Source organism: Chenopodium quinoa, unplaced genomic scaffold (genome assembly GCF_001683475.1).
Source record: "Chenopodium quinoa cultivar QQ74 unplaced genomic scaffold, ASM168347v1, whole genome shotgun sequence".
Classification (NCBI taxonomy): domain Eukaryota; kingdom Viridiplantae; phylum Streptophyta; class Magnoliopsida; order Caryophyllales; family Amaranthaceae; genus Chenopodium; species Chenopodium quinoa.
This window is the reverse complement of record NW_018743199.1, coordinates 2961722-2988186: the sequence shown is the minus strand read 5'-3', so window position 1 is coordinate 2988186 and position 26465 is coordinate 2961722. Positions and strand designations below refer to the sequence as shown.

The 26465-nt window shown below is 38.8% G+C and overlaps 3 protein-coding genes across 3 annotated transcripts; 1 reads left to right on the top strand and 2 right to left on the bottom strand.

The window, feature by feature from the left end:
* Window positions 1–8339: 8339 nt before the first annotated feature.
* Window positions 8340–13235, top strand: LOC110733708 (cation/H(+) antiporter 15-like). Its single transcript, XM_021913794.1, has 4 exons — window positions 8340–8372; window positions 10190–10402; window positions 10846–11871; window positions 11979–13235. The coding sequence occupies exons 1-4, from the start codon at window positions 8340–8342 to the stop codon at window positions 13233–13235; spliced, it is 2529 nt and encodes an 842-aa protein (XP_021769486.1).
* A 622-nt stretch (window positions 13236–13857) lies between these two features.
* On the bottom strand, window positions 13858–21098 carry LOC110733515 (protein RETICULATA-RELATED 6, chloroplastic-like). The gene is made up of 7 exons (XM_021913575.1): window positions 20301–21098; window positions 19069–19198; window positions 18038–18568; window positions 16699–16806; window positions 15966–16511; window positions 15028–15141; window positions 13858–14245 (listed from the first exon to the last, which is right to left on the bottom strand). Exons 1-7 carry the CDS (start codon window positions 20909–20911, stop codon window positions 14102–14104), a joined length of 2184 nt encoding a protein of 727 aa, XP_021769267.1. The 5' UTR covers window positions 20912–21098; the 3' UTR covers window positions 13858–14101.
* Window positions 21099–22970: 1872 nt separating this feature from the next.
* LOC110733707 (glutathione S-transferase T3-like) lies at window positions 22971–23992 on the bottom strand. The gene is made up of 2 exons (XM_021913793.1): window positions 23284–23992; window positions 22971–23224 (listed from the first exon to the last, which is right to left on the bottom strand). Exons 1-2 carry the CDS (start codon window positions 23990–23992, stop codon window positions 22971–22973), a joined length of 963 nt encoding a protein of 320 aa, XP_021769485.1.
* Between the last annotated feature and the right edge of the window lie 2473 nt (window positions 23993–26465).

Here is a 26465-nt window from a genome sequence, read left to right as displayed (position 1 = left end):
GGTTACTGTGCTTCTCATATAGGCGGTAGGACGCTTGCTCAAAGGGCAAGGCGGCAGGGCTACTTTTGGCCTACTTTGGAAGCAGATGCAATGGAGATGGTGAAAAAATGTGACAAGTGCCAAAGGTTTGGCAAACTAATTCACCGTCCGGCTACTGACCTCACTACCATTCACAGCCCACTACCGTTTGCTAAGTGGGGCATGGACATTCTGGGTCCATATACGCCTGCTACAGGCGGAAGGAGGTACATACTTGTTGCCGTTGACTACTTCACTAAATGGGTAGAGGCGGAGGCTGTAAAGGGAATCAAGACGAAAGATGTAATTTCATTCATTTGGAAAAATGCCATCACTCGGTTCGGGGTTCCCATGTCTATGGTTTTTGATAATGGTCCCCAATTTTAGACGCTTGTTCTCAAAAGCTGGTTGGGTGACCAAGGAATTGCAAACTACTTTGCATCTGTCGGCCGTCCACAAGCAAACGGCCAGGTAGAAGCCTTTAATAAAATCATCTCTGGCGGTCTCAAGAAAAAGATTGAACGAGCAGGCGGCCTATGGGCGGATGAACTACCACATGTTCTCTGGGCCATTAGGACGACTGAAAAAGGGGCGACTGGAGAAACTCCATTCCTCCTAACTTACGGTGCGAAAGCTGTTCTTCCAATAGAACACTACGAGCCGACTCTTCGAGTAATGCTATATGACGAAGAGGCAAACTGGGAAGCCATGCGCCTGGCATTAGACTCACTTCCTGAAAAGAGGGGCAATGCTGTCTTGCGCCATGAAATCTATCACCTGAGAATGACTAGATCATACAACAAAAAAGTACACAGGCGTCCACTCAAAGTAGGGGACTTTGTACTTAGAAAAATGGAAGCAGTTGGTAGGGCTAATGAGTCTGGCAAACTAACTCCCAACTGGGAAGGACCCTACCGAATCTGTGAGGAAGTCAGGGACGGTACCTACCGTCTGGAATCACCAGACGGACAACCGTTGCCTCGAACTTGGAATGTAGATAATCTTAAGAAATATTTCTTTTGAATGATGTAAATAGTCAAGAGCTACTTAATAAAAGTTTGAACTTACTATTCAATTTTGTACTAAGAGGGGCACGCCTACTAACAAATAGTCGGCTACTCTCCATGTTTAATTTTTATTCTTACTTAAGAGGGGCATGCCGTCTGTACCTTTACAGTCGGCTACTCTCCATTGAGTATTTTACTCTATTTTGAGAGGGGCATGCCGTCTGTACCTTTACAATCGGCTACTCTCCATTGAGTATTTTTACTCTCTTCAGAGGGGCATGCCATCTGTACCTTTACAGTCGGCTACTCACCATTGAGTTTTTCACTCTTATTTTCAGAGGGGCATGCCGTCTGTACCTTTACAGTCGGCTACTCTCCATTGAGTGTTACTCACAATAGGGGCATGTCGTCTGGACATATAGTCGGCTACTCTCCATAAGAAGATGGCCGACTGGTTCCAAACACATAGCCACCCCCCTAATACTTAGCTAAAAAGATTAGGGCCTGGCCGACCCTGTGCCTAACAGGCGGCTACCCTCCTTTTACTTAGCACCTACGTTCACCAAGAACTTACCAAGGCCACAGGCCGAATGATCAGACCAGGCGCCAAGCCAACTAATCAAATCTACAAAACTAATACGACCTGTCCCAACATCATAGCAGGCGTCCGGCGGCATCCCTTCGGATGAAATTCGTCGCAGAGAGCAGCTTCCTTTTGGGTGGAACATTGTTCTATAAACTAATTACACGGCACCTATACGACTGTCCCCAAGGGCAACCACGTAGCCGTTTTTGAGACAAGGATAACTCTATCACTAACCAAACCAGTGGTAGCAGTTGACATCTGAGTCAGATGACCGCCTGTATTACTTGGGATAAATGCAGGGGGTACCTCTTGAGTTAATAGCCAACAAACATTGGCGAATCAAGGGGTCTAGCCGGCCTCCGCCGCCTGGTACCTCTACTTCTCAAGCAAGAGTGACGGCGACTGAGTAACTCCAATGTTAACTCATAGTCACTCCCTCAAATTTGGTATGGAACCTAAAAGGTTTGAGTAGACCGCCTGTTTTTTGGCAAACAGGGGCACTCAAACCCCTATTCCTACTAGGTAACCTATTGAGTTAATAGCCAACAAACATTGGCGAATCAAGGGGATCAGCCGGCCTCCGCCGCCTGGTACCTCTACTACTCAATCTAGAGTGTGATGGAGACTAAGTAACTCCTATGTTAACTTATAGTCACTCTCTCAAACTTAATATGGAGCCTAAAAGGTATGAGTCGTCCGCCTGTTTTTAGCAAACAGGGGCTCTCAATCACTACTCCTGCTAGGTTAACAAATTATGAGTTGAAAGCCAACAAACATTGGCGAATAAAGGGAAACAACCGGTATCCGCCGCTTGTTATCTCTACTACTCAGTTCCTTGGCGACTAGGTAACACTCATGTTTACTTGGTCAGACCACTTTCCTACTTGGTTAAATTTACAAATGACAGGACCGCCTGCCTAAAAAGGATCCAGACAAAATAGTTCGAATACCGATTGGATAAATGGCCGACTGATCGTCTACCCTGGAAACAGGCAACCAGTCGTCCAAGGGCATAGGCGGCGTGACTAACTATCCGTACCTGTCTGCAACTATCGGCCATGTAAAACAGTCGGTCTAGTGAACAATTGGATATTAGAATATGGAATACTTAGACAAATTTGAGGCAAAACAAAAATTCATTAAAAAGAAGCCGGTCATTAAAGACCGGCAAAATATTCAAAGGCCCGGCCCCCTGGCCGGGTAAATACAAAACAAACGGCACGCAGGCCGTGGAAAGAATACATAAAGCTTAAGAAGGGGGCAGATCTTCAATATTAGTAGCTGCCGCCTGGTCAACACTCTTCTTGCTGGACTCGACTTCAGCTGCATCCTTTTTTGATGCCTTACCCCCAAGCGGCACAAGCGCCACTACCGGCTCCTCCTACTCCAACGCTTCCTCCAACGCCTCTTCCTCAGCAGCCGCCAGGATCTCTTGATTATATGTATCAGAACACTGGCGGTACGTTTTTTCCCAAGAGGCAAAGTCGGCATTGGGGAAGAGGCGGCCCCAAGTCATGCGCTGGATTTGAGCGGAGTCTTCCATCATCTCCCGGACCAGCTCTTTCTTCTCTTGCTCGGCCTTTTCCGAGAGCTCCTGAGTAAGACTCTTCTCCTGGGTCACCAGGCGTTCCTTTACGCTGGCCAAGGATTTCTCCAAGGCTTCGTAAGAGTACATTTTTAGGCGAAGAGGTTTCAGCTCGGCCTTGAGATTGGTGATGGTCGCCTCCAGCTCGCCATTCCTCTTCTGGGCCGCCTCTAACTGAGCCCGAACAGCGGCGGTAGCCTGCGCCTGATAATAAAGAATATCAATGGTCAGAACTTCATTTTGGGCAATTTGAAACATTGCCTTATCACAGTCAGAGGCGGCCATAGCTTTTGCAGCCTTTACCTCTTTGTTCTTCCGATCAAGCGGCTTGCGAAGGCCGTTCACTCGGAGCAGGGCCTAAGTACAAAGAAACAAGCGTCATTTTCCAAACAAAAAAGAAAACAAGCGTCCAGAAATTCGAATAGTAAAAAATATGCTAAGTATACCTCAGCAAGGACCCCTGCAATCCCGTCTAGGTCAAGGGTGCTGACACCCCTGACCGCCTCCCTTTCAGCTGGAGGAACTGCCCTGATCATAGACTTGGCCATCTCTACCAAGTCAGGCTCCTGAGGGCCGGCTGCATCAAGCATAAACAAACGGATTAGACCTAGTAAAAAAGGGAGCGAGTCTAAAATTTACAAGGACAACTTCTTACTTCTAGGCGGCCCAGTTGGAGTTTTAGAAGAAGTGGCCGGCTGTTTCTCAGCCGCCACATGTTTCCTGGCAGAACCAGGAGAGCTCCCAACAGTCGTCCTCCGGGCCTTGGGGTCCGGCTGTTGGGAAGATGAAGCTCTTGGAGCACCCGTCTAAAAAAGAAGAAAAAAAAAGTCAGTAAATGCATAAACACAACTCCAAAAAGAGGGTGAAAGGTTCGGAGCTCACCAAGGGTGCCCCCTTCTTGGGGGAGTCGGTTGAAGCTTGTTGCATGATGGAGGCCCGCAACATGGCCGCCGCAGTCTTGGAGGCGGTGATTTTGCTCATGGCGTCAGCTGCAAAAACAAACAACAAAGTTAATAAAAGTCATAACAAGAAATGTATGGAACAACAGAGTATTCGACAGGCCGACTACCTCTTGAGCACCGACTGCTGAGGCCACAGGCGGCCAAAAAGTACTCGTCGTAGAGCCATTTGAAGCTCGGGACGCAGTGCAGGGGTACTTGCTCTCATACCCCTGAAGTAGAGTCGACCCTCGACTCTACTTTAAAGAGTCCTTTATCAAGGATCTCTTTCCTAGCCTTGGGGGGAACAGGCGGCATGCTACGGCCGCCTGCAAGAAGGGGCGGATTCCTGTCCTTCCACTTGTTTGCTTTACCACTCGTCATGAGGAAGGTGGAACAGGAATCCGCCCCTTCTTGCAGGCGGCCGTAGCATGCCGCCTGTTCCCCCCAAGGCTAGGAAAGGTGCTCCGCCAGTCCTTCCACTTGTTTGCTTTACCACTCGTCATGAGGTAGCCCCTGTGGCTTGTTAATTGATACCAGCCGGCACCGCCTGTCTTAGGGGTCCGGCTGAGATAGTTCATATGGGCGAAAGCCTCGAAGCTCGGCTCCACCCCGTGCAGTTCGCACCCGGCCACATAGCCGAGTACGTTGACCCAGGAGTTTGGGGCTAACTGCCATAACCCCAACTCATACCCATCCAAAATCCGCTGAACAGCCGGATGTAATGGGAAGCGCAGCCCTGCCTTGATGGCCGCCTCGTAGCAGCCAAAGCAGGCGCTATCATAACTGGAACCAGCCGGCCAGACGACTGTGTCTTCTGAATCCGGCACAAACACTAGAAAGTCGGGGCCCATGGTGTGGTTTGAAATAAAGCTCTCCACTTTCTCTTGCATGGCTGTGATCCGGCCCCGAGGTACCGTGCAGTAATAGGGGGTGTTTAGCTCTCGGTGAGAGGCGGATGGCTCCGCCCAATTGTCCCCCTTCTCAACTGCGTGAGAAAGTCTCGCCTCTTGCAGGCGGCTGTTTTTCTCTTCTGTGTCCAAAGAAGCATGGCCAGAAGAGCTTGACTCGGAATCGTCCTCTGACGAGTCCGAAGAGGACGACTCCTCTTCTCTCCCGGAGGGGCCCGCCTCCTCTCTTTGAAAAGGAGCAGAATTGTTAACTGTTAAATGGGAAGGGGTCACTATGACTCCTCCCTCAGAATTGCCGGCTTTCAGGCCGCCTTGTTTCACTTCCACATCTGGCGCCTGGTCAGATGTTTCACTAAGCGGCACCCTGTGGGAGGAGCCGTCTGAATTTGAGATCCTAGCAGTCTTTTTCGTTCTGGCCATCCTGCTCTACATAGACACAGATACAGTCGGACTTTGTATAAAGGGCAAAGATGGGTCCGGAAAAGGGCAGGCGGCACTCCTAGTCCTAGATTCAGCCGTCCCCGGTGACCGGCTGATCACTAACCTAGGTCGTGTCGTGTGCTTCCGTGGTGCCATTTCAAAAAATAAAAAGAAAATTAAGAGTAAGAGAACTGACAGTTACCTGAATGAGTGACGGTTGATGAAGTTCTGAAAATCCTGTGGAGTCGGCTTGTCAGAACAGGCGGTAGGCAGAAAAGGTCCGAAATGTCAAAGCAAGTTCAGGGGTCCGAATGTTCTCAAAAAGTTCTCAAAGTGTGAAAATGACTCAAGACAATCCTCCCTTATATAGGCGAAGTGAGAAGGCGAAGGGTCACTTTCAGAATTCAAAATTTGGGCGGGAAAATATCTCGTCCTTTCGCCGACTGACACCTGTAGAAGGTCGCCGCCTGTTACAGTGCGACACCTATCACAGGTAACACGTGACCAATCACGTGCCACCTGTGAGGGGCAAATGATTAGGGGATTTTGCTCCCACCAATCGGAATGCGCCACGTGGGCCAATCAGGTCCTGCCAAGTGTCCCCCAGTTGGAACTGTCAGGGCTTGCCACGTGGCACGCGCTTATTCGTCCACCTTGGACCTGTTATGTCATGACATGTGGCATACTCCATGCCTAATGGAGAAACCGGCCACCCAGGCCCAACTTCCGAGGGAAGCCCAATCAGCCCTAGGTTAACCTAAACCTAGGATGGGCACGTTTCCCAAGGTTATAAATACCTCCCTTAATCCTCATTAAGGGGGATAACAAAAAAAACACATTAATTACACACAGTAATAACCGGCTGATCTCGCTAACAAAGCAGATTACCTACATTAATCACTCTCACCTAGAGAGACCCAATCACTTTAATTTCCGCATTAATTACTCCTTAATCAAGTACTAACTTGACCGTTGGAGGCGGAGCTCCCAGGAGTCTCCGTTATTTTGCAGGTACAGGCGTCCGGTTCCAGTCTCGGAATTGTAACTCTCCCGCAGGACATCAGAAAACCCCGAAACAGTTCCAAACGTTTTTATATGACCCCGAGATGTATTCCCTAAAATCTCAAGGCTTTTCGACACCGTGACTCGAAACCTCTAAAATTTCTCAAAAAACGTGGATATTAGCCTTCAATTTTGGAATTTTTCGACCTTTTTCTCGCCCGAAAATAAAAATTGCCGAAATATTTACCATGGTCCCTTATACTCTCTGGGAGTCCAATTGGGTGGGTGGAACCATCCAATTTGCCTTTAAACGACCAATATACCAATTTACAACTTGCACTGATTTCATTATCTCAAGCCTACCACAAACATTTATGACAACAAATAATGAACATATATGGTTCCAAACGGCATTATATAACCTCGATACTTGTCCCCTACAATTTAAAGATTTTTTGACACCCGGCCTAGAAACCTCTAAAATTTCTCAAAAAGTGTGGAATTGTGGATATTAGCCTTCAATTTTGGAAGTTTTTGACTTTTTTTCACTCGAAAATAAAAATTACCGAATTGATTACCATGGTCCCTAATACCCCACGGGAGTCCAATTGGATGGATGGAACCATCCAATTTGCCTTTAAACAACCAATTTACCGGTTTACAACTTGCACCGATTTCATTAACTCAAGCCTACCACAAACATTTATGACAACAATTAATGATCATATGTGGTTCCAAACGTTATTATATGACCCCGAGATGTATTCCCTAAAATCTGAAGGCTTTTCGACATCGTGACCCGAAACCTCCAAAATTTCTCAAAAAACGTGGATATAAACCTTCAATTTTGGAATTTTTTGACTTTTTTGGCCAGGAAATAATAATTGCCGAAATTTTTACCATGGTCCCTAATACCCTCCGGTAGTCCAATTGGTGGATTGAACTAATCAATTTGTCTTTAAACGACCAATGTACCGGTTTACAACTTGCACCGATTTCATTAAATCAAGCTTACCACTAATATTTATGACAACATATAATGATCATCAATGGCTCCAAAATACATTATAAGACCCTGAGATGTATCCTCTAGAATTTCAAAAATTTTCGACATCGGGCACCGAATCATCCAAAATTTCTCAAAAAGCGTGGATAAGTATTCAATTTTGGAATTTTCAATTTTTAATTTTTGACTTTCTTTTGCTCGGAAATAAAAATAGCCGAAATGTTTACCATGATCCCTAATACCGTCCGGGAGTCCCATTGAGTGGGTGGAACCATCCAATTTGGCTTAAACGACCAATTTATCGGTTTACAATTTGCACCGATTTCATTAACTCAAGCCTACCACGAACATTAATGACAACAAATAATGATCATATATGGTTCCAAACGACATTATATGACCCCGAGATGTATCCAAGACTTTTCGACATCGGGCCCCGAAACCTCCAAAAATTTCTTAAAAAGCGTGGATATTAGTATTCAATTTTGGAATTTTCGCTTTTTTTTTGCCTGGAAATAAAAATTGCCGAAATATTTACCATGGTCTCTAATACCCTCTGGGAGTCCAATTGGGTTGGTGGAACCATCCAGTTTGTCTTTAAACGACCAATTTACCGGTTTACAACTTGCACGGATTTCATTAACTAAGCATACTACGAACATTTATGACAACATATAATTAATGATCATATATGGTTCCAAACGGCATTATATGACCCCAAGATGTATCCCCTAAAATATCAAGACTTTTTTTACACTGGGCCCCGAATCCTCCAAAATTTTTCAAAAAATGTAAATATCAGCCTTCAATTTTGGAATTTTTTGACTTTTTTTCGCCTAGAAATAAAAATTGCCGAAATGTTTACCATGGTCCCTAATGCATTCCGAGATTCCAATTGGGTGTGTGGAACCATCCAATTTGCTGTTAAACGGCCAATTTACTGGTTTACAACTTGCACCGATTTACCGGTTTACAACGACCAATTTAATTAACTTTCACCGAATCCGACTTGAACCGAAATTGACCCTAACCCGTTTTAACCCGTCAAAACCTGAATTTAACCCGATTTGTTACTAACCTTACCTGAATTCAGCCCAATCCGTTCCTAACCAGATTCGAATTTAACCCAACCTGTTACAAACTCGATCCGAAATCAACCCCACTTGTTATTGACCTGACCCAAATTCAACCCGACTTGTTATTGACTCGACCCGAATTTTACCAGACCTATTACTTACCCGACCTAAAAATTCAACCCGATTTCTTACTATCCCGACTCGAAATTAACACGACTTGTTATTTACCCGGTCAAAATTCAACACAAATTGTTTCTGACCCGATTTCAAATCACCTTAAATGCAATTTAGACCACCTTATTATTGTTGATCATTTTGTCTAGAGAGACCAAGTCGGTCCAGGCCAGCAAACGACAGAAGCATCATCCTCAAATTTAAGAGTTAAATATAGTATATATTTGTTTTATGGTCAAAGGAGATAATTATCTTCCTAAATTATAGACTACAATTCCCTAGTATATTGTCATATACGAAGTATATTATAGTCAAAGGAAATAATTAGCTTGATAAAAATGATAATTATCTATTTATAGTTAGTTGGACCCGAATATGACCTCACTTGGAAATGACCCGACCTTATTGTAACCTGCAAATTATTGACTTGAACATAACCCGACTTGAATCGGAAAATGACCCGACTTGGAAATGACCCAACCTGATTATAATCCGCAAATTATTGACTTGAATCGAAACCGACTTGAACCCGAGAATGACCCTACTTGAAAATGACCCGACCTAATTATAATCCGCAAATTATTGAATTGAACCGAACCCGACTCAAATCCGAGAATGACCCGACCTGATTCTAACCTGCAAATTATTGACTTGAACCGAACTCGACTCGAACCCGAGAATTACCCTAACCCGTTTTAATCTGTGAAAACTCGAATTAAACCCGACCTATTGTTCACCCGACCCGAATGTAACCCGACCTGTTATTAACCCGACCTAAACCTGACCCATACCCGATAAGAAGTATGACCCGACGTGACCCGACTCAAGCACGACCCAACCCAAACCCGACCCGCATAGCTTATAAAATTAATTCGAATTGACCCGACCCGAGTTGACCCGACCCACTCTTACTCGACTCAAAACCGACCCGTTTACCCGAATTGACAACTCTAGCCACAAGTATCAATTTTCCAATGAAAATTAATAACTGTAATTTTACCGGGTTACATATTTGAATCTTGACGTATTTTTTTTATTTGAATCTTTGACATATTAAGACCCTGTAAATAAAACTTTTCTTGATCCCGTTGAACAATATTTACATCTCCTAGGAATTAAAAAAAAAAACTATATAAAAAATACGAATTACCATGTTCTGATTTTTTTTTTTTTATTTATTATTTTACCAAATAGATCACCACTTTAATGATAAATCATACTCTTTTGATTCAACAGAATGTCCGTTCTTTCACCCTCCCTTTACTCTCAATCTCTCATGCACCTCATTTCCCCAAAAAAGTTGAACATTCAATAAAAAACAAAGACAAACTATCACTTTTCTTTTCTTTTTCTCTCTAATTTTTACACAACATAATCATACATTCAAGGAAAAAAGAAAAAAACCAACAAAAAGAAAAGGCAACAATAAAATCATTAATTTGTGTTATGATTGTTGATTGCGATAGATTGAGATGGAAACGTTTGCAAACAGATCAATGTATTGCCATAGGCATAACCCTACAATGGTGAATTCTCATGGTTTGTGGGATGGTAAGAATCCTTTGCGGTCAAGCGTTCCACTTCTCTTAGCTCAACTCATCTTGATATCTCTCACTTCTAAAGCTGCCGAGATTTGCCTTAGGCCTCTTGGACAATCCACCATTGTATGTCAAATTCTTGTAAGTCTTTTCGATTCCACGACTGATGCATCAATGTGTTTGTTTTTTCGTACGTGTGACTTTAGTATGCACCATATGATACCTTTGACGCTCTATGGTTAAGAACGGATTATTGATTAAGTTCCGTCGTATTTGATGAATGTTCAAAAAAAGAATGTGACAATGTTTCTATTCTACTAGTATGTTGTTTAATGTTTTAGTGGTCTCATTTGAGAGGAGGGGGTCATTTTTGCAAAACTGAATCAAATTCTTAAGATGCAAATAGTTTTACCTCGGTGTGTAATGACCATAACACCTTGTGCACAAACTCGAAATCCGTGCATTGTGCCACGGTGTGCTGAACTAGCCTTTAGCGCATAGTAGACTACATAACGAAATAATGATGCTTTTGTACCTTGTAATGGAGTACTCCAAATTAAAATTTCATCTGATTTGAAATGCAGGGTGGTGTGATTCTAGGGCCATCAGTTCTTGGAAAAGCGTCAAATGTAGCAGCAATTTTATTTCCTCAAAGAGGAAATGTAATTATAGAAACACTATCAACTTTTGGCCTTGTTCTTTTCCTGTTCTCAATTGGGGTAAAGATGGATGCTAGCTTAATGTTTAAGCCCGAAAAAATCGCCATCTCAATAAGCATGTCCCTCTTCATCTTTACCCTAATCATTCCCCTGTCTGTTACCATTGCTATCATGAATACAGTTAACATCGAATCCGAACTCCGGAGATCCTTACCTCTACTAGTGGGATCCCAATCCTTAGTAGCTTTCCCAGCAATTGCTTGCCTTTTGGCTGAGCTCAAGATCTTCAACACAGAGGTGGGCCGCTTAGCCGTGGCCACCTCTATGTTCTATGACCTTCTAGTTTTGAGCACCTGTGCCTTCGTGTTTGCATACTTTGAGACTCAGGAAGAGGGCTTCCTAAGGTCGATGGCAGCAATCATGTCCATCTTAGGTTTCATCGTGAGTATTGTTTTCGTGGTTCGGTATCTCCTGTTGCGGTTCTTGGTACCATATAAAGAAACCCAAAGTGCACCCTCAACCTCGTCAGTAGGAGTGAATGAGTTGCAACTAAGTATTATATTTGTAATGCTGTTTATATCTACCCTGCTAAGTGAGATTGTTGGGCAGCATTATTTCCTTGGACCTGTAGTTTTGGGATTGGCTATACCCAATTCATCACCTCTTGGAGCTGCAGTTGTCTCAAAGTTGGATACCTTTGTTTCCGGGTTGCTCTATCCTACATTTCTCGCCATTGGCGGGTTGAAGACAGATATATTCAGTGTTGGTTTCAGGAAATCATGGCAGACAGGAATAATTGTCTTTGCTGGAGTAGCTGCTAAGTTTGCAGCAGTGATGATACCAGCAATGCATGGCAATATACCTTTTAAAGAGGCTTTCGTGCTTGGCCTCGTGATGAATACCAGAGGCATCAATGAGCTAATCATTTACAACTTGGTCTTAGAGGATAAGGTATGAATCCAATCATATTCTCAAAATGAAGACCTTCCAAAAGTATGTAATCTCAATCTAGGGTTAATTTTGTTTCCATGCGTAACACAATTCTTTGCTAACTACAGAAAATATCAGGCCAGGACTTCACTTTGCTGGTACTCTCTGCAGCATTAGTGACTGCAATCATATCTCCTCTTGTCAAAATTTTTTATGGTCCTTCAAGAAGATATGTTCCAGTGACGAGGATGACCATTCAACATCACAAGAAAGACAGGGAGATGAAAATGGTGGTGTGTGTTCACCAACACAACAATGTCCCTACCCTAGTAGACGTTCTAGAAGCCTCAGGTGCTTCCGAAGAAAGCCCTATTTCAGTCATAGTTGTCATCCTAGTAGAAGTCGTAGGCAAGTCAGCGCCCATGCTCTTAGCCTACAGGCCCCAGCGAACCCTTGAGCCAACCAGCTCATGTAACAACCATATCTCCAATGCTTTCCAGCAATATGAACAACAAAATGAAGGCAAAGCCTCAGTGCAGGTCTACACAAACATGTCTCACTTTGATGCCATGCATGATGATGTATGCAGGGTGGCATCTGACAAGAGAGCCAATTTTGTAATCTTGCCATTTCACAAACAATGGGCTATAGATGGCACAGTAGAGGCAGTGAACCGGCCCATTAAGGAGATGAACCTTAAGCTCCTTGAATGTGTTCCATGCTCACTCGGGATTCTCATTGACCGAGGTCCAATAAATGGTTCCTCATCAATTCTCAATAACAAGTCAATCTATCGTGTTGCTGTGCTCTTCATTGGAGGGGTAGATGACATAGAATCACTAGCCTATGGAGCCAGGATGGTCAAGCATGAGCAAGTTGCAGTAACAGTCATCCGTTTTCTACTCTTAGGTCGGGATACTTCAAGAGAGAGAGAGAACGAAAGTGAAACCATTGAGTTCTATAAGAAGGCTAACTCTGGAAATGAGCGGTTCATGTACCAGGAAAAATTGGTAAAAGATGGCGTTGGGTTGGCTGAATCTATTAGAACTATGGATAATAACTATGATCTAATACTAGTGGGAAGAAGCCATCAGCACTCCCCGCTTCTATTTGGACTCCATGAATGGAGTGAATGTCCTGAGCTTGGTGTAATCGGTGACTTACTTGCCTCTCCTGATGCTAAAACCACAGCATCTGTGTTGGTTGTACATCAACAAAAGATGACCGAAAAAATCAACACATCCACTGGTCAAGTGCCACAAAATAGGGATATGTATGTACATGATGAGCCATTTACTGAAAGAATAAGTGACCTTCATAACCCATCAGTGGAAATTTCAATAGACAGTGAAAATAGCCCGATGAAGGACAGTTACTATAGATAGATTCACAAATCCTATTAGGAAAAATAGGTCCTAGGTTAATCCCAATTTTGGATTGAAGTAGCATAGGATATTGTCTTGTAGATGTCTAGGTTGTATCTAAAATCTGTATATATACCTGTCTCAAAAAATTTCCAAGTTTATAGTTCCTCAAAGTTGCAAATATATCAATGAAATAGAAGACCGCATGGCACATTGGCACCTAAGTAGAGAGGGACAGGGTCAACTGATCAAGTCAATTCAGCTTCACTAAAAACTGCAGAACACTACATATTTCTAATTGTTAAAGGGATAAAAAAATCTGCCTTGATCATAACACAGTCATTGTGACCTCGATTTCTCCTGATAATCGCAATCGCTCTCATAAGACTGAGAAATTCAATGACCTTTCAGTCCATATGCCTATCACCCATCAGTATGAGTATGATCGAAAATAGTGCCATGCCTTTTACAGAAACTACAACCAACAGAACGACATAGACATCACACAAATGATCATAAATATTGGAATAGCTAACTGTACAATTTAAACTTCATAAGCATAATAGAACACTTGAAAATCACATAGGGTACCTAGTGCAAAGCTGGGATTCCTATAGAGAATATGAAAAGAGAGGGGAGGACCGAAGCAGGAAAAGTTATTGGCTTTGCATAAAATTGCTGCTTTAATATATAACAGGCAGCGAACTATATTCATATTTATCCAGTAATACATGTAACTCTCCTAGTGTGATGTCATACAAAAAAGTCCTAAACTAAGGAAAACAATTGCTTTTTTGATAAAAGCTGCTTTGTCTCTTACCTATATACCTAGGTATCAGCACATGTATTACATACAAGTATAAAGAATAATGCAATCAAATTTAAGCTCACTGATTTTTAATGTCATTGACATTGGTTTCATCTGAGCTACTGCATTTGACGGAAGAAGCTTCAACAGGATCGGAAACATCAGGAGATGATTCAACACTGCGAGTCTGCAGCCCAGTATAACGTGCCAAATCAATCCATTGCTGCAGAGTTTAAAAAATAAACGTCATTAACAGTGGAACTATTTGATACTCCTTTCAATTCATATATTTAGTTAAAAAAAAGAATATGGTATTGTTTGAGATCCCAAATATAGTCGGAAATTACATTAGAAACATGCTAGGTATTGTATTTTTTGTATATGTGGTATATGACTATGGAATTAATGAATATTCCTCTATTCTTTTGTAATTTCAAAATAACCCACTGATGAGATGGATAAAGTATCAAAGAGTTGGCAGAATTCTGCACTGACAGCAAAGCAATATGCAGTGATAATAACAATAGACTTATTAAGCAAGACACTATAAAAAAGTATCCATGTTAAACTTTAGAGCCATGAACAGTCTTTTAGCATCCAAATCTCACTAGCCAAATTGATCTTTCCCACAAAAGCTAATTGCTTCTTGCCAAAACCTCAAATTGAACAAATGGATTTCTTATGTAGCAACACTATACTTAAAAAGAGTATTCGACATAATATCTAAATGGATATAATATACAAAGTTGTAGTGTGTATATATCACACACTCATTGTGTGTGCTTCTAATTTTGTGCAGAAATATGATTGAGCTTGACAAATCACCACTATTTAACAGTGTCAAGGCCTCAAATATAAAGTAAGTTCATGAAGTATTATTGAGCAGATTAAACTAGCTCAAAAGAAAGGTGTACGAATTCCCAGTTATTCATTATCAGACAAGAGTGAGCTAAAAAGTATGAATGGGAATACTGTTCAGCAGTGATAATGAAATGGAAAGCTAACCTGGGTTCCCCAATAGGAATTTATTACCCTTGCACAAAAGGATAGCATATTTACAAGCAGCGTTTGAGAAGGTAGGAGCTCAGATATACGATGCTCAACTACACCAGCAATAATCTGCAGCAAAAATTCTGAATTAGTAACAGATCACAACTGCAAAATGCTAAAGTAAAGGGAATCACAAATCACGACTCTTCTCCTTCCCTATCATGGACTAGTAGAGCCTGTTTCCTGCTTAATATCAACAGTCAAAGACTTCTATGGCCATTGTTTCATTGCATCAGACATAGTAATTTATAAAAAGTACTCGAATTAATAACAAAAACATATTCAAACTAAAGTTACTTTACAAGAATACATCTTTATTTCCTTGCACAGACCTTAGATAATTTGTACGGGCAGATGGGATATCTAGTAATTTGTACGGACCAGCATGTTTAATTGCCAGCATTTGATGATATAATTTTCCAAAGTAAATGGATTTGCATGATGATGAGGTTTTTGATCGTAGGGGATAGAGGAAGATTTTTTTTTGGATGACTATACGGAATAATCACTTTTGGTTTATGTAGCCTACACTACTCATGGGATTGAGGCTTTGATTTATTGACTGATTGATTGAATTCTTTCTAATTACATAGCGCTCACACAATGAGCTTTAACAAATCGATGAAAGAAATAAATCCTCCATTGGCATATGAGGAAGCCCTAAGTAAATTTATATAAATGGTATAATTGGTATGAATTTTGCATGCAGACATGCAGTAAAATAACTGTTTTTATTAATATCAAACCTTTGCTGCACCAAGGATGCTACCAAGAGATGGTACACAGATTGCACCTTGCATGCAATTGGAAGTATAAGGTAACAACAAACAATATTTGCATAATACCAATCAAAGTTGTTATGACTACAATTAAATTACCAAAGATCAAATTACCTGGTATCGGAGATTTGCTGATGTTCCAAGAAAGCTACTATAGACAACAGCTGTTTTTAGGATTGGTGATCTTTTTATCTTCTGGTTTGTGACCAGAGATGGATTGAGGTAATTACGTAATGCATATAGGATATTTGAAGAAGCAACGGCAGCAATGCTTGATACAAATCCAACTCCAGCAAGTTTCAGTCCACCAAAAACCACTGATGCAAGCCGGTGATTCAGATTCCAGTTTTTCCCAACAGGACTTTTTTGAAAAGCATTGTCTGGGATGGATCCCAACAAACCCTTTAGAGAATCCATACTGTCAGATGTACCCATCTCATCAAAAGATAAGAAGGAAAGGGTTGGGGCTGGAAGCCAAACAGTAAAGAAATCAACTACAGCTCCCCTGACTGAGTCAGTAATGACATAGTCAATTTCCAGGAAAAAATTTTCTTTCCGTTTCTCATACTGTGCAATCAGAGTTGTTGTCAGTGATATAGCTTCTTCAATAGCTAATTTGTTTAAAAATTTTGGATCTGCTAATAATCTTTCTCTGAAACCCTGCACAGAAGGTATATACATTTATGATATGGTCACCTCTTTAAAAAAAAAAATCTCCCTCCCCAAACAAAATATAGTCATCTATAGCCTTTGAAATTAAACAATCTTGTAAAGTATGAAGAAAAGAGCTCTATGCATTTTGAAATTAGGATAAGCAACAAAGCATTCAATCTGACAACTAGCTTACCTGAAACCGATGAGTAAGTTCTGATATAATGGGATACTGCTCCAAATCAAAGAAGTTTTGTAGCACCTCCGGAGACACAAGACCAAGATCAAGTCCTTCCTGAAGGTCCTGAGAGGTGTTTTAAGAACATTGATCAGGTCAAAGAATGATGCTAGTGAAACAAACACTTGATGCTTATTGCTAAAAACTTTCTTGATTACTAGATGAGAGAAAACATAATTACAAATTTGGACTCTAACTAGAGGACTGGATAACTGTTCTATGCAGTTTATAATATCACTTTCCTTATAGTTTAATTTAAAAATGGTTTTCTATAAAGATTCAAGTCATACAAGAGGATGAAATGATACCACTTCTGAGATACAAAAAAGAGAATTAAATTATATAAGAAGTCTTTATTTCATGTTTGTAAGATTGTTAAAATACTGTTGTATTTTATGTCAAGAAGAATGCAAGATAGAAAAAATTATCAGATCTCATAATCACATATGTTATGCATCCTCTATTTATAAAGGATAATAAGAAAAAAAGAAACATGTTAATCAAGATATCGCAAAACATGTTTTCAATTGAGAAGTTGTGAAACATGTTTGATTAAGATATCACAAATAGCCAATAAAAGCTATTGTACATTTCCTGGATGTCAACTAAAGCCTTGAGTTACTCAATATATGAATATCTCAATGTTGATTTTGCAAGAAGGAAGCTAATGTTTCACATTTGTAAGCTGACTGCCATCATGTAACATGTTGATGCTTTAATTTGATGACATTCATTCTAGCAAGTGATGATCCGTAGATAGAAAAATTCAGATGTAGGTACTTTAAGGACTGTTATAATACTTACACTACACAAAGCAAGGTTGCTGATATGTTATTATGGCTGCAAAGCATGGAACCAATTTGCATTTCTCATGGGAATGTACCCATCAAGACACAACTATCCTGTTACATAGTTACAATTATGGAAATCTAGAAATATTTTAGGGTTGCAGGCATCCCAGTAATTAAAGAAGAAAAGTTCATCTTTACGGATACCATGAGTAAAGAACATATAATGACAATTGACAATTGCAGATTGACCTGTTTATCTTTGAGGTTGAAAAAAGGTTAGCCATACAAGTTTCTGGTGGATGTTTTTCTTGGGAAGAGGTATGAAGTCTTAAATTCAGTGAGGAAAATCAGGGAGCATGCAACGAAGGGTCGAAAGTAGCTTAACCAAAGTATCAGGCCAAATTACTCAGTCTGAGTTTAAATGTAGCGAGTTTAAATGTATTAAATAGCAGTCAAGTAGTCAAGCAGATGATCCATCTTAAGTAATAACAATAAGAACTAGTTACCTTAGGAAGTGCATCTCTTCTCCTGCCAGCAGCATTCATAACACGTGCAATTTCAGCACGATCAAAACAATTCCTACTGCAAGGTCTAGCTGCAGAGTACCATAAGAAATCAGCCACAGGAACTTCTCCTTCTCTTCTCATAGATTGCCTTTCTGGGTTGAGTAGCATAACAACTTGGTTCTTCTTTTGCATTTTCTTTGAAATTCTTGCTGGAATTCCTGTGCCTCGAGGTCCATAAATGACATGACTTGCACCAGTGATAACAACAAGCAACCCAGAAGCTCCTTCATCTGTCACTGCTTGCAGAATGACCTGAGCAATAGTATAATCCTCTACAGCCCTAGCTTGTACTGAGAGATATGAGTTTGGACCAAAAGTTAATGCCTCGTTCAAAGAAGTCGGCTCCTTATATGATTTACGGGAAAAAGCATTAAAGCCTGCTGTAAATCCTGAACCAGCTGGAGGAGTGTATTTTTTACGATCAGCATTTGACAGTCCACGAATGCCTTCAGCTTGGACAGTCCTCATCACCTAGTTGTATCAAATTTAAACTTAATACCATTAAAATTGGGAAAAATATATTTAAAAGGAGAAAGGATTTGGTAACACACTAACACTTCTAGCACATACATCCAAAAGAAAGCATTATCTGGTAATAACTGTAATTTCAATCGGTCATTTGGTTTTAGAAGTGGGGGTGAGATGATAGGAGCAAAAACTCACTGACCACATACTTCAATGCTCAGCACATTCACAGAGCAAGAGAAACCATGAGATAGGAAACACAATACATAACCAAATTTCCTGGATGACAAAAGATGTAGGGGAAGAATGTTTCAGGAAAAACAATATCTATGTCACATAGGCAAATGGCTTCATAATATCCTAAGGCTCAATGGCCCATTCTACAATAAGGCATCAAACATTTGCAGTTCTACATGGTGTCTTTAAAAAGTTTATATTAGCATTAAATAAAAAATCGCTCTTGGATGATGTAGTTATTACAAACACACAGGTATAAAAGAAAGCACCTCAAGTGGAGCACCACAAGCAACCAGGCGAACTTTATTATCACGGCAGTAACCTAAGAGAGGTTCATATTCCTGCCATCGCTCAGGTGGCCAGTGTGCTGTAAAAGACCTCAAGGTATCCCCATCTATCCTGTCAAATGTTTCACAAACTTTTTAGAAATAGGAGTTCTTGCTAAGATGTAACTGGAAAACCAATTTCATGCATAATTTTGCAGATCATATAGAGCACAATAGGGTTGCAAATAGTTGACAGTGACACCCTACAGCCTGAAACTGATGAGTGTTATAATAAACTTTTAAGACTGCTTACTAAGTTCTTTAACTCGTAAACAAGCACAAATTGTGCTTGGTCACCCTCTAAAGTATTGACCACCACCACCAAATATGGCCTTCTACGGTGTCTCAGGTTCAGAGTTACACACATTGGCTTATGCAATTTGCTTATTTCACCAGCTGTTAGTATTGTTTTATTTAGTTATTAGTAGGGGAAAATCGTCTGTTACTTTACAAGCTAGTTCAAAAGTCATTTATGAAACATTTTTTTTTACTATTTGACAAAATAATTAAACATTTCAAAAACAGGCTAAAAGCCATATGCCATAACAAAGCCATATCACCAAAATTTCAAACACTCACCAAGAAACAGTACTACAGTAGCAAGTCCCTAAGTTGGATTTCAAGGATTATGTAAGTAATTTTTCCAGAAAGACAATTATTAATTCATTTGAAGCTAAAAAGTCAGTAAAACAAACACAACATAAAAGGAAGAACTTTATCCGAGACCTAAGGTACCAACAAGCAAAATCTTAACTACTAGGAAAACCTTGTCAGCAAAACAATGTATGTTCTCTTATAATCCATATCATATTAACAGGAATTTGAATTCATTTCCAAAATATCTAATCACATAAATTGAAAACAAATAGAATTAAATGAGATGTTATTTACATGAAGTATATAATAGCAGTAAGTTCAAATCAGTTTCATTCCCTAACAAACTATGTTCATAGAAGTTCAACCATTTTGAAATTCAAATATTAGAGACATATAGCTCCAGTTCGAAATCGTAATAAGTCTACTCCTTATAAGATAAATTCCATTCACATAAATTCAATCAAAGCTAAAACATTCACAAATCAACAAACTAACAAATTAAATCAAGATAACACTACTACGAGTAATTATTAACATAAATTATGAAAAATTAAGAGTAGAAAAATAGAGAATTCAACCTTCCATCCATAAATTGATTGAGCTGCTCCTGCAAATTACAAGGAAAAGCTTCAAGAGCCAAAGAAAGAGTGCGATTACTCTCAACACATCTCTTCCTCAAATTCTTCACAATTTCAACCTCTAATTCTTTATCGCCGCCAATCGGAACTTGTTCCGCTTCACCTAAATAGACAATTCTCGCATTCATCACCTTCTCCCACACCTTACTCTTATCTTTCCCCACCGCTAACGGCTCTCCAATCGCCGTCGCATCGTATATCCTCGAAGAAATCTCCTCCACCTTATTCTCCGCCGGAGGTGCCGGCGAAGGCGGAGTAACCGCTACTTCTGGAAGCTTCTCGTCTGCCTTAACAACCGCTGACCGGAGGAAACCAGCGCCAACAGCAAGCAGTGGTGTGAAAATAATACCTCTTCTTCCGCGGCTAACTTCGTCGGAATTCTCGTGATTTTCGCCGGAATTTCTGACAGTAAAACGACATCTTGAGGTTAGAACACGCCGGGAAACACGGATGTTCGCCGGAATTTGAGGATTTTCCGGCGAGAATTTGGCGGCGGAGTGTTGGAGAAGCCGTGGAATGTAATCAGCGCCTGGGTGAGCTTGAAGCTTCATTGATGGCGAGGAGAGAGAAAGTGATACATTCACAGGGCAACTCAAAGAGCTTGGTGAAGAAATGGAAGGAGAATAAATGGAGACATGGATAATTTTCTGCCTCAAAAATAAAAGGAAAATAAAAAGGAAATTGTGGGACGAATAAAAAGGTTGGGTTTTTTGGGTTTTCTGACGTGGATTTTGCGGCGAATTGGTTTGCTGATCTGTACTAGTTGAATGTCCGAATTCATTTTGTTAATTATCGTGGGAACCTCTCGCTGGTTTTTGAATTCGACATCCAGGAAGTGTTTTCAAACCATCGACCGACATCGACTCATCCCAATCTGTATATTTTTAATGGTCCGTCTTTTTTCTACTAGTAGAAAATTTTATAGAATAATCAAGTGATGGAGAAAATGTATACTTAATCATCCAATTTTGATTAAACATGTAATTTTGTTCTATTATCTTGAATATTATCTTTTAAAACCTCAAGTTAGCGATCAAGATTGGTTTCGGGATTTAAAATCCTTTGGGTTGAGTTTAATGGTATGGCATGAGAATTAGGCCAAAAAGTCTATCATAATGTAATATAATTTTAAGTTCTTTGGGTTTTCTTCCCATAATGTAATATAAGTTTTGGTTTTTTGTTTAAAAAAAATAATGGTACGAAATAACATGGTATATAAATGTGGCTTACCTATGAAGAAAAAAGGACATTATAAATGCCTAAGAGCATGAGCATTGGTGAGGTTACTCACCATTATCCACCTCACTTTCAATTATCTTTTTTATTTATTTTTTTTCCAAATCATCTTCCACCTCACCTTCCACTATCATAAACTACTAGTGTGAGTCACCTTATTTATTTATCTACAATGGTGAGGTTACTCACCATTCTCTCTCCTAACTACCCCATCATTTTCTCTTTCTCACTCTTGTTTTATTTTATATTTTTTAAAACATGTATTAATCTCTATTATTTATTTGTAATTTTTGAACTTACATAATTAATTAAAAAAAGTTAGACATTCTTTAGTGCAATATTAATAGTCATTATAAATAGTATCACTTATGTATGTAAATTGAAACAATTTTTTTTTCTAATTTTTGAAATAAAAAGTACAAAAATAATACAATATATAAATAACATAGTTTATTTAGCAAAGACATCCATTAAAATTTAAAATACAATATTCATTAACAGCGACTTTTGTCATCTCTTCATTCGTTGTCGAAACGTCCCCATATATGTTCAACCAAGTCATTCTTTAGTGCAATATGGGTCTCCCTATCACGAACATTATTTCTATTTTCCATATAACCATTTAGATTGAGCCTATCCAATCGTCCACTTCTCACAGTAAATGGTTGGTTGTTGTTACTAGTTGATGATTCAGCTACATTTTGGGGTTGGTCATTGATAAATTCAGTTGCATCATAATGCAAATATCCATCTCGCTCATCTTCAACAATCATATTGTGCATGATAATACAAGCCATTACAATTTTCCATAAAATTTCGGTCGACCATGCTAGACTTGGTTGACGTATTATTGCAAATCGAGCTTATAACACTCCAAAGGCACGTTTACAGATAAGGTTTGTAGATATATGAGATATGATTTTCGATAAGGTTTACATATTTTCTACATTGGTAATTCGTTGAATGGATAAACAACTCAAAAAGATTACATTTCTGATAAGGTTTGTAGATTTCTTTTGTATGACAATTCAATGTATGGGTACACAAAACAGTAAAAGATGAGATTCTCTGATATTATTGCTTACAGATTTCTTGTCAACATGTGACATTTCAATGTAGCATTGCATGTCGGTCATATTTTACAACATTTCTCATTATTGAGCTAGTTTTATATTATTATTATTTACAAGATATAATTTATTGGGTAATAAACAAAGAGCAATTATATTTATTAAAACATTTACTTCAATGCATTAAGAAAAAACAACAAAATATTACAAAGGAAATTGTTAAAGCAACATAAGTAACATACATTACATCAATTAAAACTAGAATAATACACATGTAGTTTGACTACCATAATTGATATTTAAACTAGCCTAGAAGATGTGCAAATTCTTGCTTTAATTTTAGATATATTTCTTTTTCTCCTTCAGATAGAATTGGTTTTGCAAGAAAGACACTAAATAGCTTGAACCTTTTTTCTTCTTGTTTCTTCCGAGCTTTGATGGCATCTCGCTCCTTCTGATACTCTAGCATACGTTCTGCTACATCAATTCGCCTTTCATCAACATCTTTGTGTTGACCTTTCATTACATTCATCTCTGATAGGGCTTGAGTAAACGACTCTAAATTTTTAATTTCAGAACTACCCCCAATTGAATTCCAGAATTGAAAACAGATTTACCTTTTCTTTTAGATGCTTTCACCCCGTCAGGACGACGGCGACGAGTATGAGTTTTTGGACCTTCATCAGTTGGAGTATCTGGCTCTGATCTTTTCGAATTGCCACCATCACTAGAAGGTAAATCTAGGTCTATTGGCTTCCATTTGTCTAACTCTCTCAACATCTCCCAACAACCAATTAAACCAAAGCGTGAACCATTACATGTTCCTCTATATATTTCATGAGCTTCGGTCATTTCATCATGAGTGTTGGTACCACTCATATATCTTTTTTTTGCTTCACTATAGCAACCAACCCATATACTCACATCTTTATTTATTCTTGCCCACCGACTTTTAATAGATCTTAAAGTTCTAGGGCGCATGGTGGATGGATTTTCTTCTCTAGCTTGATCATAAAGGGATTTTATGTTCCTCCACATTACCGCCAAACTTTGATTAGTTGCCGTCTCTGGATCTTCAACTGCACACTCTACCCAAGCCGAAACGAGGGCATCATCTTCTTTTGCACCCCATTTTTCTGCCCTTACATTAGTGTTGCTCCCGTGGGGACCTTGAACAACATCATCATCACCAACACCATCAACATCATCATTGGCTTGTTGTTGAACCCTAGGATCATCGGGTGGGGTTAAGTTACTGCTTCTTTCTCCCTCGGGAGTTGCTGGACTGTTTTGAATTATTTGGTTCACACCATAATGTTGCGACATTGGGAACATAAAACCAGAAGGATAATTTTGGGGAATTTGTTGCAAATTTTGGTTTAAAAATTGGTTTAAGAATTGTTGGGTGTAATTTTGGTTTGGAAATTGATTTGGGAATTGTTGTACAAATTGTTGGTTTGGATGCGTTGGTTGGTTAGGAATGTTATAAAATAACATCCTTTGAGCGTTTGGATTATAAGGGTTATTTGGATCAAAATGAAAATTACTTTGAAAATTTGGAGAATTGGAAGATTGGTTATTTGGATTATTTTGAGAGGAACCACTTCCGTAATTAGGATTATTAAGATCCATAATCACAAATTATTTTTATAATGAAAAAAAGAAGAGTGAAATTTTAAGGGTGAGAAACTATATCAATATTAGGCTCTATTTATAGATTAAATTATAATTATACCGTTGGTGAAATTATTTTTTGGAAATATGTTTAAATGAAGTGAGAAACTACCGTTGGAGCATTATAGCAATACTAACTGTTAAAAATTAATATAGCCGTTGCATTCTACAACAAACATCAAACACAACTTGCAATATTCATGACAAGTGTCATGTGATAATTGGACCTAAAAAAAATAAATCAGATTCTTTGGTTTAGAAAGTCAGCAACTCACGCTCATACTCAGTGCCGCTTTAGACGTTGCTACCTCATACTGTGAGTAAGTAATGAGTCAGATATTTCAATGGTAAGCTAACTCAAAAAAAGTGAGAGATGGTTATGAGGAGGGTACTGACTCACTGTTGTACACGCTCTAAATTAGTGGCAATGAGATAACAGCATAGTCAGCATCTACTAGTCTACTACTCTACTAGGCATAGTATGCGAATCAATACAATAACTATGTAGCTATGAACTAGGCACCAGTTCAATCCAAGAAAGCAAAAGGAAAATACGTAGTATAAATTTTGGACTAACACAATTCACAAGCAGTAACAAACAATGAGGTCTTGCCTCATTTAGATCCCCCTTTTCCCAATTGTATTGTTCATTCGGACCCAAAAGCAAGCAAAAAATAAAAAGAGAGATGAAAACAGTAGGAGGTTGTAACCATTGAGATTATAGCCTTAAATATGAACCCATCCTACATTGTAATATTGTATCGTGTGGAGGTTAGAACGCTATTGGAATCAACAATGGCCAACGCGCAAAAAACTCTCAGTTAAGACCACTATCAACAGTGAGGAAAAAAAAAAAAACCTCTCAATCTCTCTCTACCCACTTTCTCACTCCTCCCATACAATTTCTCTCATCAAATGTTTTTTTCACTACATCAATGAGGAGAAAAAAAAACCTCTTATCACTTTTTCCTCCACTATTTACTATACCCCACCATAATACACATCATCTTTTTATTTTATCTTTATTTTGAAATAATGTTTATACTACATATTTAATTTTCCAATACAATTAAAATATGTGAAAATAATTTATTTTTTAATTACGTTTAAAAATAATTTAATAAAAATGTATAATTTAATAACAATTTATAAGTTTTATATTTACTTTTCAATTACGTTTAAAAATAATATAATAAAAATTTATAATTTTTATATTTATTTTTCAATTACGTTTCAATTATAACTTAATAAGATTGTTATTTATTTGTCAATTACGTTTTAATTATAATTAATAATAATAATAATGATAATAATAATAATAATAATAAAAATAATAATAATAATAATAATAATAATAATAATAACAACAACAACAATAATAATAATACTACTACTTTTTTTTGACAATATAATAATACGATTTTTTTCAAGGATTAATAAATTTAACAGAAATAATAATAAAGAAATTAATAATAATAATAATAATAATAATAATAATAATAATTATAAGAATACCAATAAAACTACTACTTTTTTTAAATTAACACTACTACTACTACTACTAGTAATAATAATAATAATTATAATAATAATAATAATAATAATAATAATAATAATAATAATAATAATAATAATAATAATAACTGAGGGTTTTTTTTTTACGAATAATAATAATAATAAAAATGATGAAAATAACTCAAAGAAATTGGGAAAAGAAGGAAATTTGTAGTATTTATGGGTTTTTTGAAAGTATATCAAAATATATCAAAATGCATGTCTATTTATAGAGAAAAAAAAAATCTATCCGTTGGTGAATTTTGTTTTTTTTTTTTTTTTTTTTTTATAATTACAACGGTTATATTTACCTTACAAAAATATAACCGTTGTAATAAAAGCAAAAAAATCTGATTGGTTGGAAGGACAAAGCCTGACGCGTGTCGCATCCCCATTGGCTGGGTCTGACGCGCGTCAGGCCAGCTGCCCCCTTATTTTTTTTCCCTTTTTGCCCCTCAAAACGGCGTCGTTTCGCCCTTCTTTAAGGCAAAACGACGTCGTTTTGCAAGCCAGAAAGGAAAAAAAAAGGGAAAGCTGCGTGTACATGTGGGGCCCACCGGTTACTGTTCAC